The following is a 10,140-nucleotide window of genomic DNA, read 5'->3' as shown; positions in this document are numbered from 1 at the left end:
TAACTCACGCACAAACACCGTGATAACACACGCACAACAAATATTTTCGCCCAAGTAAAAAGTTATTGTGGTGTTTGTACATAAGTTATCAGCGTTGTGGGCACACAAAAGTTACCGGAGTTGCATTTTAAACAACCTTTTTTCCACAAATTAAAGTTATCAGGGTGTTTGTACCTAAGTTATCAGGTTTGTTGGCGTATATTACCATGCTATTTATACAGAATTTAGAACGGATGTGTCTTCAACATTTTTTTCCCCGGATAAAAGTTACCGTGGTGTTTGGACCTAAGTTATCAGGTAAGCAGTGCGTATATTATCATATTATTTTACACATAAGTAATTGAAGATATGATTTTAAGAAAGAAAAATCCCAGGTCAAATTTATCACATTGTCTTTGCCTAAGTTATCTGGTCTATGGTGCGCATATTTCCATGCTATTTATATTGAAGTCATCAAGTTGTGTATTTAACCAATATTTTCTGTCGGGTCAAAAATACCGTGAGTATTACGTACCACTGAAGATGCCGGAGTATATTTAAGCAACTTTTTTCTGGGTCAAAGTTAACATAATATTTGTTCATCAAGTTATGAGATCTATATCTCGATAAAAACAAGTCGTTTTTGTGGGTCGGACCACTAGCACGCTATAACAATGTTTATACAAAAGTTATCACGGTGTTTGTATATAAGTGATCAAGTTAGTTATGCGTGAGTTACCATGCTAATCACACATAAATTATCGTCAAACAACACTCCCCCACTGGAACAAACTTATCATGTATACGGTACTTATATTATCATGCTATTTTCACACGAGTTGCTAGGGTGTGTTTCAAAAATTGTTTTTCACCTGATCGAGGTTTCCCCAATATTTGTACATAAGTTATCAAGGTTGTGGTGAATAAATTATCATGTTAAGACCATGAACTCAGATCACATTTATGTACAAAAGAGTACAAGAGTCTAGTCTTCTATATTAAATCATGAGCTCAACTCACATCTCTAATATATTTTTGATAAAAATGTATGTTTTGTATATTTTTTGGTAAAATGTTTGTAAGAAAAAAGAAACGACAGCAGAATAACACTCGAACAGATCTGTAGTAGAAGAGTCTGCCTCAACATGAAGGTATGAAAAATATCTAACATGAATCAAATCACAACATAAAGTTTGTTTAGGTGGTTGCTGGTAGATTTCTAATACTGCTTGGTCTGTTAGATCCCAGGTTCGACTCCTCCTGCCCTCGGATTCGGGATCAGGAGCGGGCGGGAGCGGGAGCGATCGTAAACAACGATCGAAGGAAAAAAAACAGACGAGAGCGATCGTACGTGCCTGTCGCTAACTACCAGTCGACTAGTGGTTAGATTTCTCGATATATAGAAATATTGTCATGTTTTTTGTTGGAAAAGTGTGTAAATGAGTTTTTTTGGTAGCTTGACCACGTGAACCTTCGAGAACGAAACCACTCCTCCACAGTTTAATGCAGCCCTACTCAAGCATGGGAGCGCACTGGATAGGGTTATTTGGATGTGCTTTTTGGCACACTCGTCATGGTGGGGGGCAGGAACATGGAAGGCGCAGGAAGCCGTTGTCGTACGCGGCAGTGGTGGGGGGACGGGGTACGCAAGCACGTGCAGCAGCAGTTGGGTGCACGCACGATTCCAGCCCATCTGCGTGGCATTTTCCAGCTTTTCCTCTTTCCTGCGTAAAGTTCAAAAAATGAAAGTTAAAAATATCAAAAGTCAAAAATCTGGACGTTCAAGTTTCAAAAAATCTCAACTTTAATTATTTTTTAATATTACAAAATTGTTTTTACAGTTCATTTTGAACATCCAAGTGCTGAAAATTCTAAAAATTGGCACAAATATTTCTGAATTTTGATACATGCATTTTATGGAAGTTCTCCTAAAGAAAAGTATGGATCATGTGTTCCATTCTAAAAGTGGAAAGTACATCTTGGTAAGAATCAACCGCGCGAGCTACCTCTACGTGTTAGCTCAAAATAGCCCGCCCATTGAAGCATTCATGTATCTTTCCTCACAAATGGTTTTCATTATATATTAATTAATTTGTCCATAAAATATAAATTAATTACGTGCCAAGATTACCACCTTGTTACATGCCACCCAACACTACTCAGGTTCCCCGAACGTCGCTTCTTATGCCACTAATTAGGCCCTAATTTAACTTTGGTTCTACTAATTTTTCTAGAGAAATAGGTACAAGGAGCGTCAAACTAATACGGATACAGGTCCTTACGAAAGTACACTGCAACATGTTACAAGGTAGGCTCGAAGAGCAATAACACGATAGAAACAAAGACACTGATGAAAGCATCTAATATGGAGCTTGTCTAGTTGAATTCACCACTCAGCAATATGCAATGGCAATAGATGTGCTGAATTCGCCTAGAATCCTCCCTCTATCCTCGATAGGTATGTATATATGCACCGTCTTTTCGTTCTCAATGTACTACCCACCAGCAGATGCATATCTCCCGAACTGATATCTAGGAATGGAAGATAAGCGAATTTCACAGGTAGAGAGGGCAATGGTTCACGCGCGATATAACCAACCAGTCTGACATTTTGTCAAGAGTGAAAGGGGAACCAAGATACTAGTGCTACAGATCGAGTGCATTCAGCCATATTTACACCACACCATCAGTCAGTACCCCATGAGGTCCGCAATAGCACAAGACATTTGCATTCTTGGGACGGCTCCAAAAGAGAATAACAGGCATGCATACCCTGGAGATAGCAACAGAAGAGAGCCTCAACTTCACCGGGAACGTCTGATCCCAAGTGGGCTAAGGCACCCCAGCTCTCCGGTGCAAGGAGGGTTTTTCACTGCCTCTTGGGCTTCCCTGCGACGAAGAATGTTTCAGGGGTAAGCAATGGGCGGGTGAGACATCTATACGGCTCGTTTTCCAGCAGACTGGTCATAACAAAGGCATGCGCAGGGCACCAGGACGAGGTGCTCTTCCATGAATTCGAGAACCAGAGCTACAGTAAACTCTTAATAGACCTTAGATCGTCATAAATACATGTGATACTCGAGTTTAGACCATCGCCCCGTATACTCAAATGCATATCAAGAAACAGAAACAACACTTGCAGTCCACAAGGACTTCGATCTATATAAGAAACAGTTTATCAATTTACCGCAGCGATCAAGCAGGTGGGGCGGCACAAGATTCCTTGCAACATGAACACATGCAACAATTACCTTAGAGCTTCAAAAAAAAAATTTACCTTAGAGCATTTGCAATGTCAGCATTTGCAGGATCCAGTTCCAAGCCATCCGCAAAAGCCCGAGACGCTTCTTCATAGTCCTATGAGTAGACACCAGAGGATGATCAATTTCATGGTCAAAAAAGCAAATGATCATAATTAATTTGCTCATTTTACCTCTAGAAACATTAAGGCTGCCCCTAGTCGATAGTAACCTTTGGGCCAGAGAGGTCGCAACATTGTGCACCTAGTAGCATCGGAGAGCGCGTCTTTTCCTCTTCCCGAGCGCAGCAGACATAAACTCCTATTTGCTAGGAGGATTGCAAGATCTTCTGCACTTGGCTCAAAATTCATTGCCTACAGTAGACCAATCACATGCAGATTTTATTACAAGGGAGTTGACATAACAGATAACACAGTAGCAACATTTTCATTAACACCCCAACATTTCCAATAATCCAGATCGAGTCAGAGAGAAACCGTTCATTTTCATGAAATCAAATACAATATTTTTTACAGAATTTTCACAAAAGATACATGGAAAAATACACTGATTTTCTTACAAATTAAATATAGACACTTTCAGAATTTTGAATACCTTTGGATGTGCACATGCCACGTGATTCCTCTTACTAGAATATACACAGGTTTTTATATAGGTAAGTAATCTGCCATGGTCACCTTCCATTAAGTTATTTTTAATAAATAAATACAATATACATGTGCGAGATTGCAAGTTACTGGAAGACCACAAAACCACATACATGTTACTTTATTATCATTTTGCATGAAGCTCCAATTTTTTTACAAGTATTCAAAAAATATCATCAGCCACTAGCTATTCCGACTGACTGGAAGTTTGGGTAAGGGGTTTATGCATAAAGATTAGAACATATACTAAAGAAGGAGATCAGGTGCAGCTGCTAATATAGCTGGATGATAATAGCAACTGTAAGCACAATCCAAACCATATTTTGAGGACAGACATGTAAAACAACTGCTAGAGCATGCAGCTAGAGTCCATGCAAATCTGCGCTTTGTTTCACTGAACAGTTGACTAGGACTGAACCTTTTAGGGCTCTTCAAAATGTGAAGTACATAGCAAGAATGGTTATTACTTTTCTTGCATACATTTCAGCAATTGCAAGCATGTGTTTAATTGAAACCGTAACCATCATAATCATCTAGGCTCACTGACTTACACAAGTATATAGCTCTACCGCTATCATATGTTCCTTTCTCTTAAAAGCCTCTGTAGCTTGCAATTTCAGTTCAGCTCTTTTCTTTTCACATAGATGTATATCCTGATCAAAAAAAAAATGGTCAAGACATATATACAGAACAAACACAGAAAATAAGCTTCACTTGGAATCTACCCTAGCAATGACATCAAAACATCCTCAAACCTGGCCACCTGGGGCGCTTACCATAACATGTTTCCTTTATTATGAATATATATCACTAGATACCTGGACATTGTTGCGTGAATGTTTTGCAATACGTTTCGATGAGATTTGGTTGTATGGGAACTAAAACAAAAAAATACATATAACTTATTGTGTTTGATTATTTTATAATTGAAAAATGTTTATTAAATATAAATAGCGTAATATAATGGAAATTCTCATGCATATTTGCATTTTGAAGCAGGTTTTTTCCTATGCATGGTTGCATGTTGAGGCCGACCTATTCCCATGCATGTTGCATGATGAGGTGGCATGCTTTGCATGTAAGGGTGGACGGCACGAGCAAGCTTTTCAGCCCGCTCATGGCCCGTTAAGGACCAGACCGTACGGTTCAGGACCGGTAGGAAAACTGGTCGGTCCAGGCTGCAATTTTCGGCCAGAGAAAATGTCAGTCCGGTCCGGTCTTTAACCGAACCGCTCGGTCGGACCAAGAAAACGTACTCACCGCATGCCACCGTGCCTCGTCGTCGTGGCCACCGGCAGCCCCCGATTGAACCATCATGTCCCGGAGCATCCTCTCTCATTCATTCCTCGCCTCCCAGTGCGCCATAGCCACTTGGCGCCGCTCGCCATCGCTGTCGTGCGTGCACCGCTGCCAATCTGAAGTTCTCGACATGGAGTCGACCCCAAACCTGGCACCAATTCCTGCCATGGCGACAGCATGTACACCTGCCACCAGCTGCCCCAGGTAGGCAAACGCCTCGCCGGCACGACCAGGAATAACTGGGCACAATCCGAACGCTCTGAAGGTGACGCTGACGCTGCTGTTCGAGGAGTCCCTCTGTGCTCGTCGGGATTTCTCGCGCACGTCAGTTTTGTCAGTTTCATCAGTGTAAGGAGCAACAGGAGAGAAACAGCTCGTATGTTCATGTATCTGTCGAGTGCTACAAATGCACAGAGAAGAGGAGCACGCAGGTGCGGCCACTACGCTAACAACCTCCGTAACAAACTCATCTAGATAAGCTCGTGCGATCATGCACTAGAGACTAGGACTGGTAGTTACGGAGAGAGAGAGAGAGAGAGAGAGAGCTAGGTTGGTTCAGTTTCATCAGGTTCAGAAAATTCAGTTTGTTGATTTCGCCGAAGTTTCAGTTGTTAGCTAATTTCTCGCGCACGTCATCCACTTCGTCACATCAGTCGTGTACGTAGCCCACCTCGCCGCTGCACCCGCACACATCGACGCCGGTGGTTGTTGGCCGGTCCATCCGGTCTCGTTCAGGCTTCCTCGGCGCCGATCCGGTCCCTAAAAACAGGACCGCTCGCCTGCTCGGTCCGGTCCGGTCCGCCAGCAGCCGGTCCAAATGACGGCTAGGACCGGGACCGGACCATGTCCACCCTTACTTGTATGTTGAGAGAAATGAGCTAGGAGGCTTGCTATTTTGATATAGAGGATTAGAACAGATTACTGCATGAGCACAGCAGCAGAAGAATGGAAGACTACTTTTCAATAAATTAATGGTGTATTTTATTAGCTCAAAAGGGAGCATCAAGAGGATACAAACCCAAAGAGCACACACCCAGCCTCTGCATAGCTAGGATGCACACAGCCAACACCAACGAACGCACACAAAAACATGCCGGCTAATAGCAAAGTCATATAAGACCGAGACATCATACCCCTACGTCCGAAATTACTTGTCGCTCAAATGGATGTATCTCGCTCAAATGGATGTATCTAGCACTAGATACATCCATTTGAGCGACAAGTAATTTTGGACGGAGGGAGTATTATGGAACTGTAAGTGAGTGTAGAAGGGACTACATACCTTCGGCAAACCACATGATTTCACATGACAAATAATTCCATCAACACTCCAATCCGGCAACGTTGAAATAGTAGAAGCTAAAGGAAATAACATCTCAACCATATCCCTTCTGCCTCGGAGGGCAGCAATTTCAATTGCAGTTGTACCAAACTGCAAAGAGTAAATGAGATGGTTGATTTCATGTTTGATTTTTATCAATACAATATGCAGTGTGCTAGCAAAGAATTTCAAAATTAATAGTTACGATTCAAAGTCTACAATATCAACCAAATGGCTAGATGGGCTTTGAGTAAATCAAAATGCAAGGACAAATGACGGAACAGTGTTGTCCATACTTCTCCACTAAATTCAGAAAATATAGCTAAGGTTAACTCCTGTAAAAATAGAAAAAAATTAATCCAAAGCTCATACAAATGTGTTTCTTAGATTGCAGTAATATGTCAAAACAGAATGCAAAGAATATGCCATCAACACAACAGCATACATAGAAGTCTTTGCAAAAATTAGCATTATGTGTCTAGTTGACAAGGCAATGAAGCTGGAGAATTTCATTCACAAATAAACAAATATATGAAAATTCTGCAAAGCACTCCGCAAAGAGATAATTATACAGGATGGTGATTACTAAGGATTCCTGCAAAAACAAAGAGCAGAGAGCCCTATGCCAGTCTTCCATGGGCAGCAAATGGAAAGTTCAACACCTAGAAGAACTGCAGCAGATCTCTACTGACGATAGCAGTGCAAAACCTTATAATGGTGATGTGCTCACTAGTCACTACACGGTAAACATGTGGTTCTACGTTCATTTTGCCTCTACCTAGAACCTAACATGTCCCCACTGAGGCAAAAACATTCAGCCAAATACCAACAAAGAATATGCATTAAAAGCAGATCATGAAGACAGAGGAGTTAACAATAGAAGACTCAGTGACTCACTGGATCAGGAATATCGGGGTTAGCACCAGCATCTAGTAAGCACTTCATGATACCAGGTAAGCAAATGTCCGCTGCTACCATCAGGTAAGTATAACCATTATGGTCAATTTTATTCACATCAGCACCAGCCTGTGTAAATAAATCATAGTTTCATTTGAGTAAGTGCTTGAGATGTCATCTGCAGAAAATGTACGTACCAAGAAATGAAGCTGGATCTATAGACTACACTAAAGGAAGCTCCATAAATGAAGAAAGATTACTGACCTTAATGAGTAGCTTCACACATTCCAGCGATTTGAAAAGTATGGACAGATTTAGCGGGGTGCTATGAAGGTTGAGAATCTTATTAGGCTGTGGAAGGTAAAAAAAAAACAATTTCTTCACTTGCAAAAAAGAGTAGAGAGGAAATAAAATAAGCCCATTGTGTGTTACATATATTGGCATTTATCAATGTAAAACAAGCAAGGATTCTTGATTTATCTATAGAAAATAGACATGTATTTACAGCAGTTCTGAGAAAATGAGCATGTTTCACTTTCAAGAGAATTGCTTATGGTCAAACATTGTATATATGTTTTGCTTTGTGCCAACAAAAACACTTTTGGTTTAGATAGAGTGCAAGTACTGACAGACCACAATATTACCATTTCTCATTCCAATGCATGACAGTTACGGACTGGAGACACAGTCGCTTAGGGCCTAGGATTTCCTTTTGCACGGCCAAGGAGAGAACCCCGAGAAAGTGGTTACTTACATCTGCATGATGCTCCAACAAAATATTCACCGCGCCATCTTCACCAACAGCAGCGGCAGCATGCAATGGGGTCCCGTACACAGAATCGAAACAATCCACATCAATTCCAGCTGAAAGCAGCAGTTCTAGTATTTCACATTCTCCTAGAAACAAAGTTTGTAGAAAATTCAGCAAGATAAGCTTATTTTGCAAAGATAAAAATAAATGTAGAAGCCTTCAAATGTGATAACCACCAGTTCCAATGATCATGTCCTGGACCACGTTGTCAAATGCGGTATGGTTTAGAACTTTAACTTCTCGTTGGTTTTCTATCTAAATATAGGCAGTAGCAAAAAACCATGAACTTACGAGCAAACAAGGCCGGATTAATAACACTTGGTAACGTAGTACTGGAAACCAATTTACTTCATATTCCAATCCTCATAGATGTTCTACATAAACTCAGTGTTTCTTGTTTGTTCCACCGTCCAAATCGCATATGTCTGAACTTGGTCAGTGGATGTCAATACTAACTTATAGTAAGTAAATAAACACTTGAAGTCATGAGCAATGGACGCTCAAGAGACCAGAGCTGCGGAGATTACAAGAGGGGTTACCACTCATTGCAGCACCATGAAGAGGTGGCCACAGGGCACCAACTAAAGTTGGATCAGCGCCACGATCTAGAAGATATTTTGTGATAGCAGCTGTCCCATAAGCTGCAGAAATGGCCAGAGCTGTATCACCTGCAAAACAAACAAATAAATAAGCATCAGGAGGCCAGGAAACAAATAAAGGTCCAAACAACTAAGGTTTATTCATGGGGAAGGCCCCTGATCAGTTACTAGGGGGTGCGAAATCGACGCGGAAGAGAGGGGAACCAAACCTGTGAAGGTGCGCTGGTTGACATCGACGCGGAGGTCCTCGACGAGGCACCGGCAGACGTCCAGCCGCCCATTCATGGCCGCCAGAACCAGCGCGCGCGACCAGATGCCGTCGTCCGCCACGACGCCCGCCGTCTCTGGGCGATCAGGAACCCTAAGGGTACGGACTAGGGACAGGAGGGGCAGGAGCAGTAGTAAGGGCTGGTTGTTGCTGGTACCTTTGAGGAGGCGGAGGTTGCCGTCGTCAACCGCCTGCAGGACCGGGTGGAGAGGCTTCGTCGCATCCGCCATGGCGGAGAAGAGGCGACGAGGCTTGACTCCAGTCAAGGGCAGTCGCGCGAAGGTAGGGGGTGCGCGGCGGGGAAAGTGGCCGGCCGTTTCCTGATTTTGACGCGGCAGATGGCCATGTCAGCATTTTTCCCCTGAGTAACGCTACACCGTACAAAAAAATTACAAGATTTTACAAAGAGGGTTAATTTGATTGGTCAATAGATGAAGAACACGGCCCACCCTCCTGCAAATTAGGAGGACAAGTTTATGATTGGTTACTAAATGAAAAGAGCCTATAAAATCCTGTAATCTTTTATATGTCTAGCATTTTTGTTTTTCCCGTCCTGCTCACCGAAGTTAATAGTCATCGCATTCTCTTCCGTCTTCTGTAACCGATGTCTAATTTTAAGCGATCCTCCTCCACACGGTTACTCCCAAATCATAAAATTCCATCACCGTCGCCGCTTCCTTATTCCGACTTTTTGTCTAAAAAAACCACATGTGTGATGGCGGCACGCGCGCCAGCTGACACGGCGGCACGGTGAGACGCAGTGCTGGCCGATGGGCTCTGCCGCCACTACACCAGGCGGCAACCCCGGGCGTGAGCCATTGCTCTCTCCGTTTTCAAAGGCCCCTCTCAGCAATAAAAAAATCCACATTCCTCACTACTTCACTTGTATATTTACTACGTACACTGTGCTCCTTCGTGCACCGTTTCTTTTTTCCTGTGCTTCTTCCATGTGCAACCACGCACACTATTGTTGCACGTCGAACAGGCTCCAACTATGTGAGAGAGACATCGGGCATCACGTACGGGGCTGCCGCCTGGTGGAGTGGCGGCAGGGCCCAC

General features: G+C 42.6%; 1 protein-coding gene across 3 annotated transcripts; it reads right to left on the bottom strand.

Moving 5' to 3' along the window:
* Window positions 1-1,395: 1,395 nt before the first annotated feature.
* Window positions 1,396-9,347, bottom strand: LOC119362521 (serine/threonine-protein phosphatase 6 regulatory ankyrin repeat subunit A-like). 3 transcript variants are annotated; one of them, XM_037627761.1, is made up of 11 exons: window positions 9,023-9,313; window positions 8,754-8,882; window positions 8,158-8,300; window positions 7,668-7,754; window positions 7,404-7,532; window positions 6,468-6,617; window positions 4,438-4,539; window positions 3,413-3,592; window positions 3,257-3,336; window positions 2,752-2,868; window positions 1,396-1,703 (listed from the first exon to the last, which is right to left on the bottom strand). In XM_037627761.1, the coding sequence occupies exons 1-10, from the start codon at window positions 9,309-9,311 to the stop codon at window positions 2,784-2,786; spliced, it is 1,374 nt and encodes a 457-aa protein (XP_037483658.1). In that variant the 5' UTR covers window positions 9,312-9,313; the 3' UTR covers window positions 1,396-1,703; window positions 2,752-2,783. The 3 variants fall into 3 exon arrangements, with proteins under 3 accessions (XP_037483658.1, XP_037483659.1, XP_037483657.1); XM_037627762.1 differs by lacking the exon at window positions 1,396-1,703 and having other exon boundaries at window positions 2,574-2,868; window positions 9,023-9,157; window positions 9,239-9,347; XM_037627760.1 differs by lacking the exon at window positions 1,396-1,703 and having other exon boundaries at window positions 2,574-2,868.
* Between the last annotated feature and the right edge of the window lie 793 nt (window positions 9,348-10,140).

Source organism: Triticum dicoccoides, chromosome 2B, assembly GCF_002162155.2.
Source record: "Triticum dicoccoides isolate Atlit2015 ecotype Zavitan chromosome 2B, WEW_v2.0, whole genome shotgun sequence".
Taxonomy (NCBI): domain Eukaryota; kingdom Viridiplantae; phylum Streptophyta; class Magnoliopsida; order Poales; family Poaceae; genus Triticum; species Triticum dicoccoides.
This window is presented reverse-complemented; position numbering and strand designations above follow the sequence as displayed.

Coding starts and splice junctions, on each gene's coding strand:
- LOC119362521 (XM_037627761.1), bottom strand. CDS start 9,311: ATGGCGGATGCGACGAAGCCTCTCCACCCGGTCCTGCAGGCGGTTGAC. Junction 3,593..4,437: donor CGGTAGAGCTATATACTTGT/GTAAGTCAGTGA, acceptor GGTCTACTGTAG/GCAATGAATTTTGAGCCAAG. Junction 3,337..3,412: donor CAGCCTTAATGTTTCTAGAG/GTAAAATGAGCA, acceptor GTCTACTCATAG/GACTATGAAGAAGCGTCTCG.